General features: G+C 43.8%; 1 protein-coding gene across 7 annotated transcripts in view; it reads right to left on the bottom strand.

Annotated features, from left to right (window-relative positions):
- Positions 1-22564, bottom strand: part of TNC (tenascin C) — a 91147-nt gene that overhangs the window by 27625 nt on the left and 40958 nt on the right. For 2 of the 7 annotated variants that reach the window (XM_014830393.3, XM_070518871.1), the window contains exons 10-15: positions 21668-21931; positions 13375-13647; positions 12556-12828; positions 11673-11945; positions 8919-9191; positions 6369-6641 (exon numbers count right to left, since the gene is read on the bottom strand). In XM_014830393.3, the coding sequence (XP_014685879.3) occupies positions 6369-6641; positions 8919-9191; positions 11673-11945; positions 12556-12828; positions 13375-13647; positions 21668-21931 (1629 nt within the window). Of the gene's footprint in view, positions 1-2146; positions 2423-4823; positions 5097-6368; positions 6642-8918; positions 9192-11672; positions 11946-12555; positions 12829-13374; positions 13648-21667; positions 21932-22564 lie in introns of all 7 variants that reach the window. The other 5 variants (XM_070518868.1, XM_070518870.1, XM_070518869.1 and 2 more) reach the window with 5 other exon arrangements.

Raw genomic sequence — 22564 nt, 5'->3', positions numbered from 1 at the left:
GAATGTCCAGCATCTCCCCTCAAGTAAGACAAAACACACTAATGGTGAATGTATTTCTTTTTTATCGGAGGGGCATGGGGTTGGGAACTCCACGGCCAAAACTGCTGGAGCTGCATAGACTTTACAGCCTTCTTTTCCATTGCAGCTAAATGGAAACTTCCAAAGAGATAAACGACCTTACACAATGTCCAGAGTTTAATCCACAGGATGTAAAGAAAAATATTTTAAAAAGAAGTCTTTGGTGACTGAATGAACAAGTGAACAAATGCCCTCATCCCCTAAGCAAAGATTTAAGTTTTCGTTGTAGCTTGGACTTCCTGTACTTATTTTGAAACACTTGGTGTTTATTTTGAGACTTTTTTTTTTTTTTTACCATGTAAAGACCTTCCCCAAACCATAACTCTATCAAAGGTAAAGAGGAAATCACATATATTGTGCAAACAGGCTTCCTTGTCTGCAAGACAAGAGTCTCAAATGCTGCTGCAGAGTTTTGTTTAGAGAAGTGGAGTTGCTCTTTGATAGCTGGCCTCTTTGCACCTCCATGCCATCAAAGCAAAGGAATTCCGATGAAAAAGAGTGCATTCAGGCTAATTAGTCAATTAAGGGCTTGTTATTTACAGTCTCTCATGTTCAGTTTTTTTTTCTCTTTTTTGAATATGCTTCTTTTAAAACGCAGAAGCTTTTCGCTTCAAGGATTAGCGGAGACAATGCTGTAACCACATCAAGGATTCCCAAGATCAGCTCTCCCAGCATCCCTTTCCTCTCTTTGTTCTGTGGGGGATCAGGCAAGAGGCTACAAGTAAAGGCCTGATGGGATCTGTGGCTGGCCATTCCTCCCCTTCTGGGCAAAGAGATTCTCGAGTCCTGGCTCCCTCCTCCCTTCCCCCAATGCTCCACTAAGGAATTACCTTGTTCTGCATTTGAAGACTCTCTGAATGATTGAGTTCACATTACATAACTGGACAGGAAATCTAAACACTTTTGATCTCATATTAAAACACGTCCAATGTTCTCTTAAAAATAATCAAAAAGCCATGATTGCATAGGTCTATTGTTTCTATCTAGGCTTGTTGCTTATTTTTAAGAACACCACTTTCCTCATACTGTTGGAAGACCGCAGAAAGGCCCCAGCCTCTGTAAAATGCTTACTGGATGCCAGGCAGTTAAATTTCATCATATCCACTTAATGCCTGTGACAAGGCTGCCAGAGGTACCTGTGGGTATCCTTTCTTCATACATAAGAAAATTGGGGTTCAGAGCAGTTAAGAACCAGACAAGGTTATACAGCTAAAAAGATGCGGCAGAGGGTTAGAAACCACTCAGGCTTGATCTCAAAATCTTGGCCTTCTAGGACTCCATGCTGCCTCCAATCAAATATTTAATTGAACTTATTAATATATCTTATTTACAGCAATTTAGACCCTGGGAAAGGCCTGGTTTAATGTGAGAATCAGACAGCAAAGTCAGTCTCCTGAAAATTATCGTTAGTGGGAGGCAAGGGACTTCTAAATATTTTCTGAGGTTTTTCAGGCTAGAGATTTGGTAAATCAACACCATTTGCAGCCTTTGCCACTGATTTAGGATAATCTCAGGAGAGAAAATAGAAAACCATTTCTTTATGTAATTCAAGGAGAAGTTAGAAGTCAAGTGTAATGGATGGGTAAGGTTTTAAACTTGGGACTTCTCTGCTATCCTAGGTTGAACCTTCATCTGTCGTAGATGTTAATTTTCAGAAGAAGTATTTTTTACAAGAAAAAGATAAATTACTATATTTCTGGGACAGGTCGTTTATGGACTGCCTTACCTAGCATGATTTATGGACAAAATTCCTGCCCTAGGCCTTTGTTAACTTAGAACTCACTCTTTAGCCAGAATCTCCAAACTCTGGCTCAGACAGCCTATATAACTGGGCGTGAAAATCCTAGGAAGCTTTATACAACTGTTGAGTACACCATCTCCATTTCCTAGGAGTGGCTGTGAAAGACCCCTCTTTGCAGTAGTCTCTGCTCTCTTTTCACTTGGAGGTTTATATAAGGAGTGAATAATGTATTTTGGATTGAATTTCCCTTTAGAATGCCTATCACCTTTTTCCCCTTACCCCGTCTCAGAATTCTAAACAGACAAGTGAGAACCTTTGAATGAGTACCTGTCACGACAAAGGCAGTGAGGGGTCTGCTGGGGTCCCCAGCCCAGGTGGTCCCTGTCACACTAACATCATAGCCAGTGTTCTCCACCAAGCCGGTGACGTGAGCATGCTGTGCATCTCCTGAGACTGTGAATTGCTGTGACTCATGGAGCGACTGAGAATCACTAACATTGATAACAATCTTTGCAAAAGGCCCAGCTCGAGTGGTCCATGACACGTTGAAGCTGTCAGGAGTAATATTGCTAAGGATTAGTATGCCCAACTGTGGCTCTGGCTCTGAAGGAGAAGGAACATGGGCAGAGAGAAAAAGAGAGATATTATTAGAAGAAGCTGTGGACTTTTCCAGAATGTAGCCACAGAACATGAAAGTATCAATCCCTCCAAACATTTGCAGAAAGGTAGTATATTAGGCTGTGTCTACACCTGCATTGATTATATTCCTAGAGAATATACTGCTTTATCTGCAGAGGTGAATTTGTTTTCTTTTTAACTATAGACATGACCATTTACTAGCTATGTATGAAGAAAAGTGGACAAGCCATTAGAGTGGTAGGTAGGATTAAAGTAAAGAGTATTTAGGCTGTATTTTCGAAGGTTTGTAGTGGAGTGCTGAGTCAGATGTTCCAAGAAAAGACAGCTTCATGGTGAAACACTGAGTATTATATCTTACCCTAGAGATTCACAAAGCATGCTAGCAGGCTCTGAAATGCTAGTTCTGTAAAGAAACCTATTTAATTTAGTTTAGCCCAGCATTTCATTGACTTATGGATCAATGGGCACCTTTTCTAAGGAATATCCTTCGAACATCTCAAGGAGCTGGTGTTCCACTGAGCATGCCTTAGAAAATGCTACTTTGCAGTTTCCTTATTTAGTCTTCTTTTGATCTATTTGGATTGTAGACATTAAAGGCTGACCATCCATACAAGAGAAATTCTCCATAGTATTTACCCACCATGGGAAAACCTACCTCTCAGCCTAAATACTGTCAAGGTGAAAATGGCTTTCATTAACAAATGCCTGGTGCATGCAAAAGGTAAAGGAAAGCCTGAAGTTAGGCATTGCATTTTCTGATTAGGAAAATTCTCTTATTGGATAATTTGGAAAGATGGATGGTTCCGATGAGGTTAAGTTTCTCTTGTCCCTTAAAGTCTAGACAATTAGTGATAAGAGCAATTCCTTTTTAATGTGGGGGGCCTGTACTATTAGTTTAAATGGGCATGTACATGGTCTGGCCTCCTAAATGTGCATTTATCAAATAATACGAACATTAAAATAAGTTCAACTCAGACTGTATTTTAGAGAGAGGCAACAGTCCTGGAAGACTGAGGTACTAGGACAGGGATTTAGGGTTGGGAGGAAGCAAACTATTACTTCCAGGGACTTGGGAGTTGTCTTGCTGGAACTCCAGCATTTGGAGGAAAGAAGGATAAACTTTAACTGGACAACCACACAGCATACTCAATGCCATTAAACCTCTAAGGACAAAAAGGATCCGGCTCAGAAGCAGAACATAGCTGTAGGTAATGGCAAAGGAGTTCCTACTTAGCAATTAGTTTGAGAAGCTAATGATGCGATCATTTTCAGCCACAGCACTGGCAAATTACCTCACCAAAGTAATAATGGGACTCTGTTTGCCCTCTATTTTGTTGTGGAAGCAATCTCCTGAATTAAGAATGCATGTTAGGATTTTTCTCATGCTACCAGACAGAGACTGGCAGTGCCAACACCTTCACCATGCAGAATAAGACCAAGGTCCTCAAGGTCAGCTTTACCTCCAGCTGTCTCCCAAAAGGTTCAACCAAGCTGAAAAGTGAGATGCAAGAAAGAACTCAGAAAGAGAATGGTACTTAGGGGCGGTCAGTGTTCCATGCAAGCTAGGCGCATTTTTCTCTCATCACTTCTAAGCTTTTGACACAATTCCTTGACACGCTGTTCTGCTCCCAGGAAAGACACACATTTTCAAAAATTTAGTGCTCTGAATGTTCACCACACACACTAAGATTTGGACAAGATGATGGAGGAAAGGAAGACCCCGACATGTTGTGACAGACATCAGTGGTTGACAAAACATGCTTGATAGAGTCAATGTCAAAAAGAGCAGCCTGTTTGTAGGGAATGCAAGCAAAAAAAAAAAAAAAATCTCCAGAACAAGATGAGACCACTGGGTCCTCTCATGTGGTTCTTGGGGTGTGTTTTAGGATCATTTCTCTGCATGCTACTGGCATCACTTTTCAAATCTTGGTGGAGAGAAAGAGAATGTAGAACATCCTGACCAAGGAAGCAAAAATGGCATGCATAGACCTCTTTGAATATGACGCAGGCAAACTTTGATTAGAAAGACCACAGGCAGATGATAATGGGTGGAAATGGAAATGATTACTCAAGATCAAATGAAAGGATGGTTTAGAAATTCAACCAAAGTAAGTCAGGTTAACTCTATACAAACAAGCAGAGCAGCTCCAGATGTGAATGGATATTTAGGAAAAGGAGGTTGACATTGAACTTCCTTAATTTGGGGTGAGAGTATTTAAAGTTTTAAACTCTGATTTGAGTGGCCCTATCAAATTTGAGAAGGATGCAGAGGAACTAGGAGGATGAAAAATGGTAGCGGGTGACCTTTTGGAATGTTCCTCAGAGAAAGATCAATGAAGAGTGAAGAACTCATCATGGGAAATACCTGTGGTTGCTTGGACCATCAGGGTCTGAGCACGCTGCCCGCCAATCAGCCCATGAAGGTGGGCAGTGTAATTAGAAGATGCTTTGAGGTTGGTGATGACCGAGCTGCGAGATGCTGCAGGCACAGAATGTACCACCGTCTCCTGGGGGTGGTCAGAATTCCTAACTTCTATAAGAAAGCTATCAAAGGCAGACTCCTGAGCTTCCCACGAGATGGACACACTACCCCAGGTCACGTTTGAGACAGTGAGGTGGCTAAGGAGAGGTTCGGCTACTAAAGCAAGAAGAAAAAAATATGAAAGCGTGTCAATGTAAAATACTATTATAAGGTCAACATCAAAACACATAAGACTAAATCTGTAAAGTTTTAGACTTTACCCTCTGGTAAAGGAACTTGTCCTTTGTTGAAAACCAATTTGAGCCATGAGAAACAAATATATATGGTGGACTAATTTGGCACACTTTAATCTGGCTGAGACGAGAAGGAGCTAATGCTGGCTCTCTGCCTTTTCTGTGGACCACCCTGACAACAATTTGTAGTCTCATGTAGAATGAGGACAGATTATCTCTCAATCATGCATGACTGAAATGATGGGTAATTTTGATACTACCATGTCAACTGTTTTCTTGAATTCTCCAGAATATGAGATGGTGCACTATAAGAAGAAATTCTCCTGTGTTTATTGCACAAGTAACTTTTTTTTCCGTTTGTGATGTCTTACTTTATCTGTCAAAAGAAGGCATTGTCCTAAATGTGCTAAGAATGCTGTTTGGAACAGCGAAGCCTCTCTTTTCTAAATTCACAGAGAGCTCTTTTTTGCTGCAGACCACAGAGCATCTCCCTTAGTATGTATGTCACAGAGACCATGAATTTAAAGTGCGAGTAATTTATGCTTTCACTAACCAAGCTCTTTGTTTAAACACAACTATTTTACTTTTACTTTTGCCATCTACCATTCACTGTTCTGGTCATGTTGTGGTCTTTTCTCCTAGAAGTGGCATTGGAATTAGGGTGATCCGGATGGCAGGGCTTCCTCCTGTATTCCTCTGATGAGTAATGCCTGCTCTTTCTCATCACTGTCCCAGTTGAAAAAAAAAATAACATCACTAAGACAATTTCACTAAATCATTGGGCTATTTGGGTATTAGGAAGCCAAAGGCACTAGGAAGACAAAGACACTAGTATAACACAAAATAAAAATTTTAAGACCTCTTTGACATCTTTCTAAATCAAGGACAATGCTCAATATGGCTTTTCAGTTACTGAAGGGGAGAATTCTTTCCTGCAGATTCTATATGACAATCTAGACCAAACTATATTTTATGCTGCAAATATGTCCTGGTCAGTGATAAATCAGGCAAAGGGCTTAATGGAAGTCCACCAATTGGGCTGCTGCTGGAAGAGAGTTACGTTAAAGAGGCTCCAGCCTAGCATCACGGAAGAGTTAACGCACTGTGGCTTGCGCTTCAATGGGCGAGGAGTGGCTTCATCCTGCAAAGAAGACTCTGGAGAAAGGGTGTTAGAAGTGGGAGAATGCACATATACCTGTGGTGGCTGTGGCACTGATGGTTTTGGTCCGGATGCTGGGAGCAAGTCCCGAGAGGTAGATAATAAAATCGTTACTAGGGCGGAGCCCTGAGATGTGGGCAGTTCGTTCAGCACCAGAGACGTTATATTCCATCGTCTCCAGGAACCTATTGGAATCAATAATTTCAATGGTAAAGGTCTCGAAGGCCCCATCAGTAGCTGTCCAGGAGAGATTGAAGCTCTCAGGAGTTATGGCGGAAACATTTAAGTTTCCAATTTCAGGTTCTCCGGCTGAAAAAGGAGGGGTAGGAGAGAAGAAACAAAGAAATTTCAGTTGATCGGTTGGCTTGTGTTTTAAGATTGAGGTTATTAATAGGACCATAGCTGAGCAGAAAGATCTAATAGTTCAGGGTTATGGCGAAATGAAGCAGTGTTACCAGTCAGTGCCAATGGGAGAGAAAAAGGGGGTTTGTTAAAAGAAGAATAGAAAAAGGAAGGCAGGGTAGTTAGATTTCCCTGCTCTGGAGCTGCCACACATAGTCAGGCTGGTTGAGATCCTGCGTGTGAGAAGACGTGCTGAAGGATGGCAGCAGGAACTGTGCCTGAGTCCAGATGCTTCCAGGAGCCCTACTTCGGGGATGCTGGCCATCAGTCAAAAGATATGAGTGCTGGCAGCTTCCAGTCTCTTGAATTGTACTCAGGAGACCGACATTACTTGGCTTCCTCCTGCAGTCATCCTTTGCTTTGAGGGAACTCCCATCTATTCAAATGAAGACTAAATAATTCTGACGGAATTATCCTCCCAAGGCGGTACCTTGAAGCTTCTGATTTTGTGAGTTAAAGGGAAGTGGTGACTTGTCAGTGTCATTCTTGGTATTTTTGTCATATTTCTGACAAGGGCCAGCCATTTTCATATTCTGCTAAAATAGCTTGTCCTCTCTTAATTGCTTCTATGTGGGCCAAGAAGGCTAGTATTGAGCTGAGCCAAGACAAGGCAGTCAGGGAACCCTATTCAGCCAAGAAATAACCTTTTATCTTGGAGACGGTCCTACAGTGTTTTTCTGAGCAACAGGATGAAAACATGCAGAGAGCAGGCAGAAGCAAGCTGTGAAAAACTAGTGCTGTCTCTCTAGCAAGGAAGAAGGCCTTCCCATCTCAACAGATTTGGTGAAACATAGATCAGACGGAATTAGGGCCCTTCCCCCCACAGACCAACTCATCAGAAGCAAGAATATTGCTATCATTAAAAAGGAAAAAAGCACATAAAAACACTAAAAACACCCAAGCCACAAGATCTACAGAAAAGATCACAAGTGGCAAATGATTTCTCTGCCTACTGGGAAGGGATGGTTTGTGGGTGTCAAGTGAAAAAGCCCTGGGTGCATCGAGCCTCAGCTGCAATTTTTAGGCATTCTGGGGTCACCACTCACGCAGCAGAGCGTATGCTGTACGTTTATCTCAGCAAGAGTTACTGAAATGATTGAGGCTAAAATAGGAAGCTATGCTTTTGCTAGAACCAACCAGGAGAGACAGGTTTGCATGAATGTTTAGTTGCAATAATTATCTAAAAACGGGGCAAATATATGCAAAACCAAACAACACAGCCTCCACTGAGCTTCAAACCAATGGAGGCACATAGGAAGATGAGCAATGGGAAACAGCGTTGGGGAAGGCTGCTCACTTTAGCTGGCTCAGGGGGAAACACTGGCTGCCTTGTCACTGGGGCAGAATCATGAGTAAACTATAATGTACCCTCCTGGGTCTGGGCTGGGAGTGTGCCATCCAAAGGCCAACACTCCAGGGAGCAACTCTTGATGAAGAGAGCGAAAAGGGCATCAGATCTTCGACATTTGCAGCCTAGGACATTCTTGCTTCAAATGCTGCTGTGTGTACTTCCGCTAATGAATGGCTTTTTCTTCGGTCCTGTCTCCATCATAATTGTGTGATTTTTTTTTCCTTTCTGGTCTAGCTAATTTGATGTTCTAACAATGACTCAGTATCTGAGAGAATTGCCCGGAGGAGGGTAATTCAATTCTCTTATTATACTCAGTGCCTTTTAAAGAAACATTTAAATTAAAACATTTCTTTTAAATGCAAGAACCACAGTGCCCATGAGGGATTTGGGATAGTGAAGCACCATTTTCCAACTAGCAAAAAAGACTCTCTAAAGTAAATAATCTGTGCTCCACCAGAATGCACACATGGGAAGGGTCAGCTTGTAGTTATATCCAAGCCCTGGAGAAGAGAATTAAAACCATCAGACTGTGTCTTCTGAAACAGAAAGCCATCATTCAAAAGGGATAAAGTTGTAGGATGGGGCCGGTAAAGTCTGGGAGAGGCTGGAGGCTGGAGGTCAGAAAAGGCAACATCTTCATCCTTCATTCTCGAGATGGCAAAGGCATCTGGACCAAGGCACAGCCCATAGGGAGGTGTTTGAGCATGCACAGCCAGCAGCTAAGGGGAGCAAGGAAGGCATTCTGATGTGGAGAGAAGCTGACTCCCCTTACAATCTCTTGGAGAGAAAGCAGGGAACCCTGGGGGAGAGAATTGACAGGGAGCAGAAGGTACCTGTGAAGGCCTCAGCAGACAGTACTGGTGTTTTATAGCCCCGGATCACCCCATAGATGGTAACTCTATAAGGGGTGGCAGCCTTGAGGCCCGGGACTTCCACTGCCCTCAGGCTGCCGGGCACCGTGAGGTTCTGAGCCGCCTCCACCCTGTTGACCTCCTGCACCTGTATGACAAAGAGCTCATAGGCCTGGTCAGCTGCGGTCCAGTTGAGTTTGAGGCCATCCCAGCCAGCCTCGGTCACGACTAAGTCTCCCAGCTCAGGGAGCTCCTCTGAAGAAGGACAGAGAGGTACTGGTCAGTTCTGCAAACCAAAAACGAGGAAACCAAAAGTCCCACAGCCCACCTCTAGGGAAGAAAGAAAGGGGCGAGAGAATTGTGCGTGCGTGTGTGTGTCATTCTTGGTCTCTGGAAATTTCCAGTTTGAACTGCGGTAACCTGGCCACAGCTTTCCCCAAGAATTGAAAATGATCGGAAAGGGAACATCTGCATTGTTCATCCTTGAAATGGCAGTGCCATCAGGATCACTGCACAACCCACCGGGAAGTCTCTGAGCATGCACGGCCAGAACGCAAAGGGCAACTGGAAAACGTGGGATCGTGGGTCAGAGTAAGGGAAGTGGGACTGGTTCAAAATGCAGGCTTGAGAAGCAGCTGGGTCTTAGTTAGAATTCCAACCCTGATATTTGCTAGCTGTGTAATCTTGGGCATGTCACCCAGCTCATCTGTGAGCCTCACTCTCCTCCCTTTAAGAGCTGACAGCACCATTTCATTGGATTGCATGATGATGGAACAATACTATTTATAAACCTCTGAGCATCATACCTGACACATAGTGAGTGCCTGATAAGTGGCAGCCTAACATATATATCCCTGTTGAGATGTTTGCCCTTGTAACTTCTCCATCATATTGGAGAGAATTACCTGCTCCATTTGGTTACTTGACATCGGAGAGGTCATCTCACTGCTGGCTGCATGCTCTCTGACTGCATTTATAAAGCATATGTTGTCTCAGATTGGCACAAGCCCGATGTTTTATCTCTGGACTTTTCTCGGCTTAAAGGTTTTATACCAGATCCTTGGCTTGATTCTTTCCCTCCCCCATCTTCTGCCAGTACTTTGTGTCTGAATGAAGGATGGCTGCATCACGGAGCAAGGCCGTTTGCATGAGGCAAGTGCCCACTTTTAATTAAAAGTGATTATGTTTTGCTCAATAAATGGTGCAGAGCAGGGCCCACTATTTATTTTTCTACAATGTAGGAAGGAAATTTAAAGTAGTTATTATTGCTGATTTAGAAAGTTTGGCTTCTAGACATGGAAAAACCCACTGCTTAGTGGAATGCTGCGCAGGGTTAAATGCAGTCTTTCAGACTCTCTTTTTAAGGCTGAAGTGGCCATGGATTTGAAATTAGAGAAGAAAATATCTGCAGAGATTTTAGCCAGAAAAGGTGTGAGGGACTTGTTCTCAGGCATCCCAGGGTTCGGTGCCCTGTGAGAGTCTGGGCAAGCCAGCCTTTCAGAGGAGCTGGATGCAGACCATGTTTCACTTAGCGCTTTCGTGGAAGAACTGGGCTGGGGACGTGGGTGCAGGCAGCCCCCTCCTTCCTCAGCTCACCACGAAATGCTGTTCATTTATGTCATTTAGTGGAGTTCCCTGTAAGATTTCATGTGCAAAAGGAGTTCTAAAAAGGAGCTGCTAAAAACAGAAGTTCAAAAACTACAGATGTAGACCATTAGCATCTTGCATCCAGATCACGTATGTCTCAATGTCCCCATTTGCTCTTGAAGATATTCCAGGAAACACAGGACAACAATAATCTGGCCAATTTAGGTGAACTACAAAGAAACCTTTCCTATTTTTGGAACTATGTGTAGTTTCTAGCAAGGACCAAATTTATTTGGTGTATACAAGGAGCAAAACAATTTGTCTGAATTAGGTTTGCGGGAGGCATTATAAAAATAGAGGATATGTGGAGAAGGTATGGGCTTAGGGCCCAGCATAAAAACCCTATTACCAAAATTCTGGCCCATTTGCTCACAGCCTCCTTTAAAGCTCTTTCTAGAAACCTCATGAACAGCACAGTTTTCTATCACAGATGGAGCAGCATATTTTCAGAGGACAAATTGAGATGAATTGTTTTTCCTCCCCAAATGGAATGCAAAACATTGAAGTCAAATGTGGCTGTCCTTTCTTGGCAGCGTCCTTGCCTTCAGTGTCCGTTAAGGGGAGAGTGACTTGGATACTTTCAGCAGATGACTAATTCATTTCAAAGGTTATTCTGTGGAAATTTGACTACAAGTTGGATGGCGATTAGTGAGGCCACTCATGATAAGATTTCTGTAGAAAGTTCTGACCTGATGCTTGTGCCACAGCCTACCTGTTGATGCTATTTTTGTTACAACGTGTTGCTATCTGATCAATTTAGCTGTCTGCGGTTCAATATGTACTATAGGCTGGGCGATTTGCTAACCACTTGCATTCACCATCTCGTTTACTGCTCATGACAGTGTTCTGAGCTGGGGTATGATCTCTGATTGGAAGATGAGTAAAGAAGGCTCAGAGATGCCAAATGACACACCCAAGAATATTCAGCCAGTGAGGTGGAATTCCAACCCAGACATTCCTCAGTTAGAGCCAGTGTTCAAGCTGCGTGCCTGCAACATTGAGATAGAGCGCTGCCATATAGAGAACTTTCTCTACTCCAAAGACAGACTGGCTCAAGTACTTCCCTGGTCTTGGAGGAGGGTCATATACCTGTGATGACCTCGACAGCAAGGGGTCGAGTGCGGCGGCCCCTGACCTCGCCATGCAGGGTGACTGTGTAAGGGGTCCCAGCCCTGAGGTCTGGGATTTCCACGGAGCGCAGGCTGCCAGGAACTGTGAGACTGTGAGCTTCTTTGGCCTGGTCAGCCTCTTGGACCTCAATGACAAACTGCTCATAGATCTCATCTGGGGTGGTCCAGTCCAGTCTGAGGGCATCCCAGCTAACCTCGGTCACTGTGAGGTTTCCCAGATCTGGAACCTCCTCTGCATAAGGACACAGAGTTGCTGAGTTACTAAAAAAGGCGATTGCATGCATGCTGGGATTCAGGTGAGGTGGCGTCTTGGCCAAGGATGGGATGAGTTGTCTGGTTAGTGTTGATTACAGATGCGTGATTTATGGCGGGTAGTGAGCACACTCTCATTGTTGGCACTAAAGCCAGGGTTTTTCTATTCAACCTTTGGGAATGAAAGCTAGTTCTAGGAATTGTTCATAACCTCCATTCTTGACATACAAATGGGGCTTTGGAGAGTCCTTTGGTGTATTCTTAAAATGAGCTCAGACCAATTCTTTTTTCCATTTGCAAATTGTGCTTTCCAACTTCTTAGATATTATGTCTGAAACTTGCTTTGAAAGAAAAGTCACCTCTCACTTTTGTCAAGGAAGAATAGGTGGAATTTTCCATGGAATTGGCTACGATGCCATGTCTAGGACTTTGCCAAATAAGGGATGTGACATTTGGATGGACACAGGGGTGATGTACCGGTATTCTCCCAAGGTGCTAGGGGATGAACCCAGTTTAGAGAGGGAAGAGCTTTGATCCCCCCTGAGTAGTGACAATGGGGGTAAGCAGATTAGTGAACTAGTGCAATATACCTGTCAAGACTTCAACAGACAGAGGGGCTGTGCTGAAGTCTCGAGTGACCCCGCGGATGGTGATGCTATAACGAGTGGATGCTTTGAGCCCAGGCAAGTCCACGGACCTCAGTCCTCCTGGGACTGTGAGGTTCTGGGCTGCCTCTACTCTGTCAGTCTCCTGCACTTGAATGAGAAACTGTTCATAGGCTCCTTCCGGAGCGGTCCAGTTGAGCTTGAGGGCATCCCAGCCCAGCTTGGACACCGTGACCTCTCCCAAATTGGGACTTTCCCCTGGAGAAGGACAAAGAACGAGTTTAATGATCAATTCATGCACCCAGACCCAGGGCATCTTTAACACAAGAACAGGCTTTACATTACTTAAAAAAATGTGACTTTCTTTAGATAAACATGCAGCCTTCCTGAATTTGAGAAATAGAGCAAAGAGGGTGAGATATAGGAAAATATTTATCTTATTTTATTAAGGAATTGCCTTAACCTCCAGTAGAGAAGGAAATTAATTTGGGGGTTGATTTTTTCCTTTTGAGTATAATGCCAGGGGCGAGCCTGTTGGTGAAGCTAAATGTTGCCGCCATTGGGGCTATGTATACAGTCCCCAGGCTGGGCTCTGCAGAACTCCAAAGGGCCTTGCTCACATGGGGTGCAGTGTGAAAACTTCCCGTGGAGCTGTGTAGCCTGATGGCTTCCCATTATTACACACCATAGCGGCTATAACTTGGGGCCAAATGAGTCCATTCAAAAGTGAGCTGTGTCTGATTATCTTCGGGCAGTTTCCTGTTAGGAGAAAAAACAGAAGCTAGAAAGAAAGGTAAGAGGTACCTGTGGAGGCCTCAGCAGACAGCACTGGTGTTCTATGGCCCCGGATCACCCCGTAGATGGTAACTCTATAAGGGGTGGCGGCCTTGAGGCCCGGGACTTCCACTGCCCTCAGGCTGCCGGGCACCGTGAGGTTCTGAGCCGCCTCCACCCTGTTGACCTCCTGCACCTGTATGACAAAGTGCTCATAGGCCTGGTCAGCTGTGGTCCAGTTGAGTTTGAGGCCATCCCAGCCAACCTTGGTCACCGTGAGGTTTTCCAGTTCAGGGGTGTGGTCTGAATAATGACAGAGACGGGGTCAGTTAAACCATTCCTCAAAACACTTTCCTTCTGGGAGCCCAGAAATGGCAAACTGGCTGCCAGTGCTAAAGGACCACGGGGGCCTGAGTGCCATGTTTCACTCACCGCATCCCCCAGTGGTGCTGTTGCCAAAACACACCGATTGAAAAATCAATAGAAGCCTGATTTCGCCATATTGCGTATTTGGATTTGTCTTTTGGAAAAGGTATTTTCCTATTGACCAGTGTCCTGTGGATTTAGAAAACCCCACATGTCTATGTTCGTAATGCTCTGGGCTTCAGTTTCCATTTTGGAAAGTGTCTGTCATCGTAAAGATGAGATCATGAGGAACAGCCTTGGGCTATTCTCCTCATTCTTGGTCTGAGCTGTCGAGCCTTCGGTATTTTGAGAAAATTGGCTTCTCTTAGATCCCCTTCTTTCTCATGCTTTCTCAGTGTCCTCTGGAAGGTCTGTGTTATGGTCTCTTTATGTTGGGATTTTTGTCAGTTTCCGGGGCTCAAATCAGTTTATATAAACCACTTCAGAAGGATCAGGCATAAATTACACAGTACAAGCAAGGCTGAACTAAGGAAGGCGATGGGTCTTTGCAAAACTGTCCCTTATTGGACAAAAAGAAACACTGGCACTGGGAGAGACAGAGCTTATTGAGCTCAATTAAAATTGAGTGCGCCATCTTCATTCATCTCTTAAATGCGCAAAGTACCGTCAAAACACTTGTCTGAACATGCCTTCAAGGTGATCACTTGGCCAGGGCTGAGCTTAAGTGGACTTTGCATGACCTAGGAAGAAGGGATTTTCTCTGGAAACAGATCTTGTAAACAACAGAGGAAGAACCGTCTTGAGTTTATTTAAAATAACAAATTGTTTTTCTTTTCATGCCTCACATTGGCTGCTAATTTTAAATGAGCCCTATGTGTCCATTAAAGCAGGCTTCTCATTTGAAAATCTTTACTTATAATTGGACTGAAGATATCTTTCAGAGGGGACAATGTTTCTTTCCAAGAATTTATTTAATTCAGACTTTTCTAAGTTCTGGGGAACGTTCCTTCCTAATTGCTTCATATCAGCAAAGCATACACTCCTTCAAATCCTATTTGTTCTAGAACAGGGTTCAGAAAAATATGATCTGAGGGTCAAATCTGGCCTGCTGCCTATTTTGGTAACGAGCTTAGCTGAGCTAACAACAGCTTTTATAATTTTAAATGCTTGGGGAAAAAATCTAAACAAGAATAATTCATGACATAGGAAAATATCTGAAATTCAAATTTTTGTGTCATAGATAAAGTTTTATAGGAACACAGCCATGCTTGTTCATTTACCTATTATTGATGGCAGCTTTTGGGCTGCTAAGGCACAGTGGAGTAGTTGTGACAGAAACCATATGGCCTGGAAAGTCTAAAATATCTACTGTCTGGCCCTTTACAGAAAACGTTTGTGATAGCTGATCTTGAATACTTTCTGTGTAGTTCATTTAACCCAAATTCACGTCCTAAATCTCACACCCAAAGTCCCATAGCAGTTTTTAACGATACAAACATGGTCTCAATGAGAAAGAGAGGACCCAAAACTCAAAGTGATGTATCTAGTTTTGGGGAAAGAAAGGGAGAATCAGGCATTCTTAAACCCCTGGCCTTTGTGAGGCCAGGAGCAGTGCTCCAGATATAACAATTGTCTCCTTGACTTTGGGATTTAAACACAACTAAACTCAAGAGCGTGTCCTTTTCAAACATTCCAGCAGTCCTCGTGCATCAAGAGATGCAGGACAAAAGCCAATTGAAGAAAATCTGTGAAGTAAAGGAAATTGATCCTAAGGCCCATAGACTCCCTGTCTTATCCCACTTTCCTGTTTTTTTTCCTCCTACTGTCAAAACTGCTTGTCAGGAACTTAGCTGACATTGATGACTTTCCCTTTTATACGAATTAAATTCACTGTCTTTCCTCTCCATGTAACCGCCTTTTAAGTTATCTCTCTAATTCTGACATAAAACATATTTTTTTTCCATGAAAGAAATTTCAGGTACCAGGTTGTAAAAGATGCGAGGAGAGTTAACTGGGGCAGAGAGGAGGTGATGACGGATTGTCTATTAAGATGTTGCAGTAAAGATGGAGAGAGGAGGGGAGGGGATCCACATTGGAACGTCTCTTTCTGTTGAGAACCATCTTTGCTCTTTGAATCAGCTTTTTTTTTTTTTAATTTGAGGAAGATTAGCCCTGAGCTAACATTTGCCACCAATCCTCCTCTTTTTGCTGAGGAAGACTGGCGCTGAGTTAACATCCGTGCCCATCTTCCTCTACTTTATATGTAGGATGCTTACCACAGCATGGCTTGACAAGTGATGCCATGTTCTCAGCTGGGATCTGAAACAGCGAACCCCGGGCCATGGAAGCAGAACGTGAGAACTTAACCACTGAGCCACTAGGCTGGCCCCTGAATCAGCTTTTTTATATGCCCCTGATAGTCTTATATAACATCCCTCACATCCTGTATCATCTGGTCATAGAGTTGACAGAGTAATTTTCATATAATGTTGTGTCGCTCAGTAAATAGTAATAATCATGGTAATGATCCTTCCATCCAAAATTTTGGCTATTTTTCCACTCTTGGGGGGAGGCAAATAAAGAAAGAGCATCAGTTTATACTTAGTGAGCAGTGCTGTGATGGTTTCTGTAGTGGGTGATTGCTGCCCCACCCAAACCGCTTCATTAAACAAATGCTAGTCAGATAAGTAAAAGGTATACCTCCAAGGAAAAAAAAATCAGTAGATAAATTAAAGGGGGAAGGATAGGAATTATGAAAAGAGAAGGAATAATAGGAATACAATACAGCAGACGATAGTTGAGGTGAGGACCAAGAGGTTCCACATAAATGCAGACTTTACATCTCAACAGCCAAGGACACGCTTGTGGGCTTCCTGCCCCAGAAGCCCAGCGTTTCCGTTGTATAGTTCCACACTGAATTTCTTGGCATTTCTTTATGAAAAGGCTATTGTCTTTTTCTTACAGCTGTGCACTGGCAGCTACCCTCTGAACAATGTCAGTGGACCTGGGAAATCAGAATTTCGAAATCCCGTTTCTGTGCTCATGGTGGGTTGACCAGCTGGCCTGGAGGAATTTCTGGCTGTGCCAACTTTAAATCTTTAGATTTCCACCACCTTGTAGACAGGAATGACCAAGTGCCGGCTGATGAGGAATCCACTTTTAGTGCTCACTGATGAGAGAGAGTGATTTTCCCACAGCAGAGGGATAGCCAAATTCAAGCAAAGGACCCCAAAGCGTAGCTTAAATTGCTTTGATCTCATCTTGTAAAGTTAAGGTAATTGAAATTAAAAGCCTTGCCTGCCTTAAAACTTTTCAATGACTCTAACACTTCCAAGTATGAAGCCCAAGCCCATCAGCATGATAATCACTGCCCTCTGAGGATGGTCGCGATGACGTCTCATCCTTCTGTTCTCCTGCTCCCTCATACAGCAGAACTGGACAACTTGTATTTCACTAATATAAAGTTTCTCCTGTCTTTGAGCTTCTCACATGCTGTTCCTCCTGCTAGAAATGTCATTACTCCCTTCTGCACTCACCCAGCCACTTTTCCTTTTTCAGGGCTCAGCCAAGCCTCTTCCCCAAGGGCCTCTCTGACACCCTTCATTCTCTTTGCTCAGGTCTGGAATGGCTATTTACCCCTGTTCTCCTGTAGCTCCCCCCCCCCCCCCCCAAAACAGGCTAGTTGCATTCTTATAATTTTGGTTCTGGTTCTCTCTTTCTCATCGCAATGTGCATCATTGCTTGAGAGGCAGGATGTATCTTTCTGTTCTGTATACCAGCATGGCCTGACCCATTAGCAGGTATGAAATAAATATTTGTAGGATGGATAAATATTTGAATAAATTTCAGTTTGCTCCTTGAGAAAAAAAAAGGTAAATCAGAGAAGAAGGTTCTTATTACTTGTAGCTGTGGCTAAAAACAAACTTCCACCTTTCTGCTTCCCAAACCCATGAGAATTCCTGGCGGATCACTGTTGAGTCCCACGCTGGTTTGGAAGGATGCTTGGCCTTGTATTTCTACACATCCTCCCTGCTTTGTGTCCTTTACTCCCATAGCAAATTCATGGCCTTCACTTTAAGGAAGGTTTCGTTGAGTTCATCAGAGTACAAACACAGGGGGTCGAGAAGGGGGAGATACTGGCACATACTAATTTTGTTCACTGCTAACAAAAATAGTTCCTACTCTCTTTCCTTCCTTTCTCTCTTTCCTTTCTTTATCCTTCCTACGCTTTCTCCCTCCCTCCCTTCCTTCTTTCCTTCTTTTTCTATCCAGAGTAAGCTTAATCGAAGACCCCAAGAGAGTGACTTCCCTTCCCTTAATCCTTAAAGGAGAGAATTTGGGTCATTAATGCAGAGGTGGAAGGAAAAGGCCAGAGGATACAATGGAAATACAGCCTTGGAGTGGCTGGGGTCCCCAAATGCTCATGAAGCACTTGTCATGTGCTTGGCTATGTTCAAAGCACTGGAGATGCACTATGGATGAGGCCCTGGATAAAGGAGACAGAGTCCTTACATGTTGATGGGTAGTGAGAGGCAGGCCATAGATAAATAAGCCAGCTACTGAATAATATCAGGCCAGAGAAGTGGCAATGAGGAACTCTGGAGCAGCATGAAGGGGTAAATCAGGGTGGGGGCATCATTTTAGATTGGTGGCCAGAGAAGTCTTTTGAGAAATCCCTTGGGCTGAGTGAAATGAGGGAGATGTCATGTGAAGTACTTGGAGAAGAGTTGTATCTAGGAAGCAGGAATAGCATGTGCAAAGGTCCCAAGGCAGGACCAGGCCTGGCATACTTGAGAAACAGTGAGGAGGCTAGAGGGATCATGGTGAAATGAGCAAGGGGACAAGTGGTGGGAGCTAGGTCAGAGAGATGGGAAGGGCCAGATTCCATAGGGCCGTGTAGTCTGTGTAGGGCCTTGGCTTTTATTTCAGGTGTGATGGGCAGCTAGGTCATGCACACTTTTAATTTGATGCCACACCAAGGAAAAGGCTTGTACTTTGGCTCAATTCCATGGCTAGATCCCTGGAATTCCATGGGAAAAACGCTTTGGGGCAGCCAATTCTGCATCTTCTCCATAAAACCCACAGACAACGAGTGGCACTTTGCAGACTTCTGCTATTAAGAATCTCGTGATGCAGAACTGGGAGCCCTGTTCTTCTGAGGTTTGAACCTAGAGTCCTTTGACATTTTAGGACTCATAGCCACATGGTACATTCTCCCAAGAGCGCTCACATTTCCTGTTTCTCTTTTCTTCCCGTGTGTTTAGCCAGGCCAGGTGCCTGGACTGCCCCCTCTTCACATATTCCATAACACACTCCTGTTTGCCTCTTATGTGTCTGTCCAAAAGCTTTCTCCTGTTTTAAGACTTTCTTGATGCCCAGAGGCATCCTGTGCTCTCATTGCGCCCTCCGCACACCCAATTATAGCGAGCAGAGACCTGTGTTGGGGTCTGTCAGTCTGTTTACCAGAAAGCGAATTCCTTGGAAGCACAGATCTGTCTTAATTGATCTAGTATCCCCAGAACTTAGCATGAAGCATGGCTGTATATACTATTGACTGAGGAAATGTAGGAGACGTGGAAAGAGAATTCAGGAGAAGGAAAGAAACGTCCACCCCACTTTTAATAAAGTAAAATAGTTCTATGGAGAAAGCCATAGAGAGAAATATTCTGGAGGCAATGGGGAAGAGTCACTGAAAGGGACTTTGCACATTTTTCCTGTAATGAAGAAAGTCTTTAAATATACAACGCGATGTCTTTGAAACAGGTTTAAGGAGGCCTGGCTGGGGCAACAAAACCACTGAGCCATTGAGATGCCAAAACTGGGCTCTCAGTCAGAGACAAAGTAATTCCAGTTTGTGGTTGGCTTTCATCTCCTTGAGCTGCTGAGGCCTGGGGCTTCCTTACTGGAGACAAGAGATAACCGGGCTATAGCCAGAGGGTAAAATGATTGCGTGGAGATGGGGGGCTCTCTGATACAGCATTTGTCAAACTGAAGGGAAAGTGAAAAGGGAGAGAGAGAGAAAAGCAGAAGAAGCTGGAGGAGGAGGAGGGGGAGGGGGAGGAGGAGGATGGGGGAAGAGGGGGAGGAGGAGGGGGAGGGAGAAGGAGAGGGGGAAGGGGGACAAATTCCCTCTCTTTTGTTTTTCTGATTCATTTGTTGTCCCTTGATACCTTACAACAAGCTCACATTTATAAAGCTGAAACATTCAGATCTCTACCATAGATTTATTTCTTCCTGGTCCTCTTCTGCCCTCCCTCACCTATGACTAAGCTACCCCTCCAGAGCATCCTTGATGATCATCTCATAGCTGGGTGGGAAGCAGGCCATGCAGTCAATAGAATTGACCACCTGAGCTCACTTCTGACTCTGAAGAGGTTGCTCTTTGTCTATCAAATATCCTTTCTCTCTCTCTTCCTTTCAAAAAAACCACAATTTTATGTGGGCAGCAATGTGCTCAGCCAGAAGACTACCTTTCCTAGACTTACTTATAGCTAGGAGTGACCAATGAAATGTGAGCAGAAGTCATTAGTGAGGTTTCCAGAAAGACTCATCTAGGAGGTACTCCTTTTTGGTTTCAGTTTTTCCTCCTTCATGCTGCCTAGAACACAGATGTGAAGGCTGTACTGCAGCAGCCATATTGTGACATGGAGGTGACTTTGAGAGTGGAAGTCAGGGACTAAGAATGGTGGGACAAAAAGACAGAAGGAGCCTGTGTCCCTGATAATTTGGAAATGCTATGCCATCCCTGAACCACCTAACCTCAGATGTATTCGATGAGAGAGGAAACCAACTTCCACCTTGCTTAAGTGACTGTTACTTGAGATTTCTGCTATATGCAGGTGAAGGTATTCATAAATGACAAAGACTCTTCGAGGCATTTCCAAATTTGCCCATCATTACAACTCCTTTTCTGCATATCCAGAGTCAGCTGGAGTAACATTGCTGCCATGACACGTTCTCTGGCTGCTCCTGATTTCCCCAATCATTCTGTTTCCTTGATTAAACTTTCATCTAACATTCTGAATATTGAGTCTTCCCCAAGGATTGTGAGCAGGAGCACACGAGTCAAAATAACAGTGCTAAGTACGTGATTGACTTTCCCCTCAAAGATCAGCACATTACAATGCATTCAGTGGGTTCTCAACAAATACTCATGAGTTAAATTGAAACTAAAGACTATTACTTGTCAAACCGTGAAGCATTAACATTTTTCACCTATATCTCTTGAATATTTGGGGGCCAAAATGAAAATGTGCATATTGTTCATGTAGGAAGAACTGATTTTTTTTCTGATTGTTTTTTTTGATTTAGCTATTGAGGAAACATGGCAGCAGGTATCTAGAACAGAATCATTGGGCTTGAAGGGAGACTCGAGGTCAGGATTAAGCTGTCATGGAAAAATGAAGTCCGCCTCTTAATGACTAAGAGAAAAGAGAAGATGAGAAGGGCTCTGTAGAAGTTCCAAGGACCATATGCAACTTTTCTGACAACCTTAGAGGAAAGCAAAAGACCTGGAATAAAATCATTTAATGGGAAATCACCAAAGCATTACTACCAACTTCTTGGTCATCTTGAAAAGAAATAAAATGCAAAGTAAATTAATTGTTAGGCTCAAGAGGGGGAAAAAGAACAAGAAACAATTTAAAAGGCTCTGTGAAAGGCAGAAAACTTAAAAAAAAGAAAACAAAGACAAACACAGTCTGATGCTTTGAGTTCTTCTAGGAAGAAATATTTCAAAACCACTATCGATTGCCCAGCAAGAGAAATTCGCTGGATCAGTTGACAAGAGGAAAAGAAGAGTGAGTAGCTCTTTCAGAGGAGAATTGAGAGGATTCATGAGTAGAGAAAGTCATATGTCTTTCCAACTGGTTTTCTCAGATGAAGACAACCTGGCTGACGGGTCCGCAGGCCTCAGAGTCAACAGAGGGTCTGCAGGGAGCTCAGAGGCTGGCCTCACCTGTGGATGCCGTTACACGTGCAGGCTTGCTCTTGTGTCTGCCCTTCTCTGAGGTGAGGAGGATGGGGTATTCCTGTCCAGGTTCCAGACCTCTCAGGACGTAGGAGGTGGTGGCTTTGGGAAGCCGCACCTCCACTGGCTGGCCGGAGGGAAGGCTGTAGTTGAGGCGGTAATGGTCAAACTTGGCCGATGGAGTCCTCCACACCAGAGTCAGGCTGGAGTCCGCAGTTTCAGAAACCCGAAGGTCCTTGGGCGCGTCCAGGTCTGGGAGGAAAACAGAGTGATAAGCTTTCCTCTTTAGGCTGCAAGACAGGGCTGCTTCCGGAGCTGGAAGCTGGCTCTGGGCTACCGTCCTAGCTCCGCTGCACAGGGGATGTGTGGCTCCACGTGATTCAACCACCCGAGTCTCCATTTTCACCTCTGTGAAATGCTGTTGTTGTACATGACCTCCTTGGATTTTTTGAAAGATTAAACATAATATAGTGGTATATCCATACCATGAAATGTTACTCATTCAGAGCATTTAAAAGGAAGTGACTATTGATACAAGAGACAATTTGGATGGAACTCAAGAGAACTATGCCAAGCAAAAAAGCCAATCTCTGATGGTTGCGTACTGTATGATTCCTTGCATATAGCATTCTCAAAATAACAAAATTATAGAGATGAGGAACAGATTAGTGATTGACAAGAGTTAGAGAAAGGAGGAGGGAGGGAGGGAGGGAGGCGCCTATGGGTACAGAAAAGGGTAATGAGAAGGATCCTAGTGATGGAACTATTCTGTCTTGACTGTAGAGGTGGATTAAAAAATCTACACGTGATAAAATTGCACAGAACTAAATACACTCCCACACAGACAAAAGTTAAGTGCAGGTGAAACTGGTAAAATGGGAATGA

The sequence above is a fragment of the Equus asinus genome, chromosome 10 (genome assembly GCF_041296235.1).
Source record: "Equus asinus isolate D_3611 breed Donkey chromosome 10, EquAss-T2T_v2, whole genome shotgun sequence".
NCBI classification, from domain to species: domain Eukaryota; kingdom Metazoa; phylum Chordata; class Mammalia; order Perissodactyla; family Equidae; genus Equus; species Equus asinus.
Note: the sequence above shows the minus strand (reverse complement) of the source record. Positions and strands in the feature narration are given on the sequence as shown.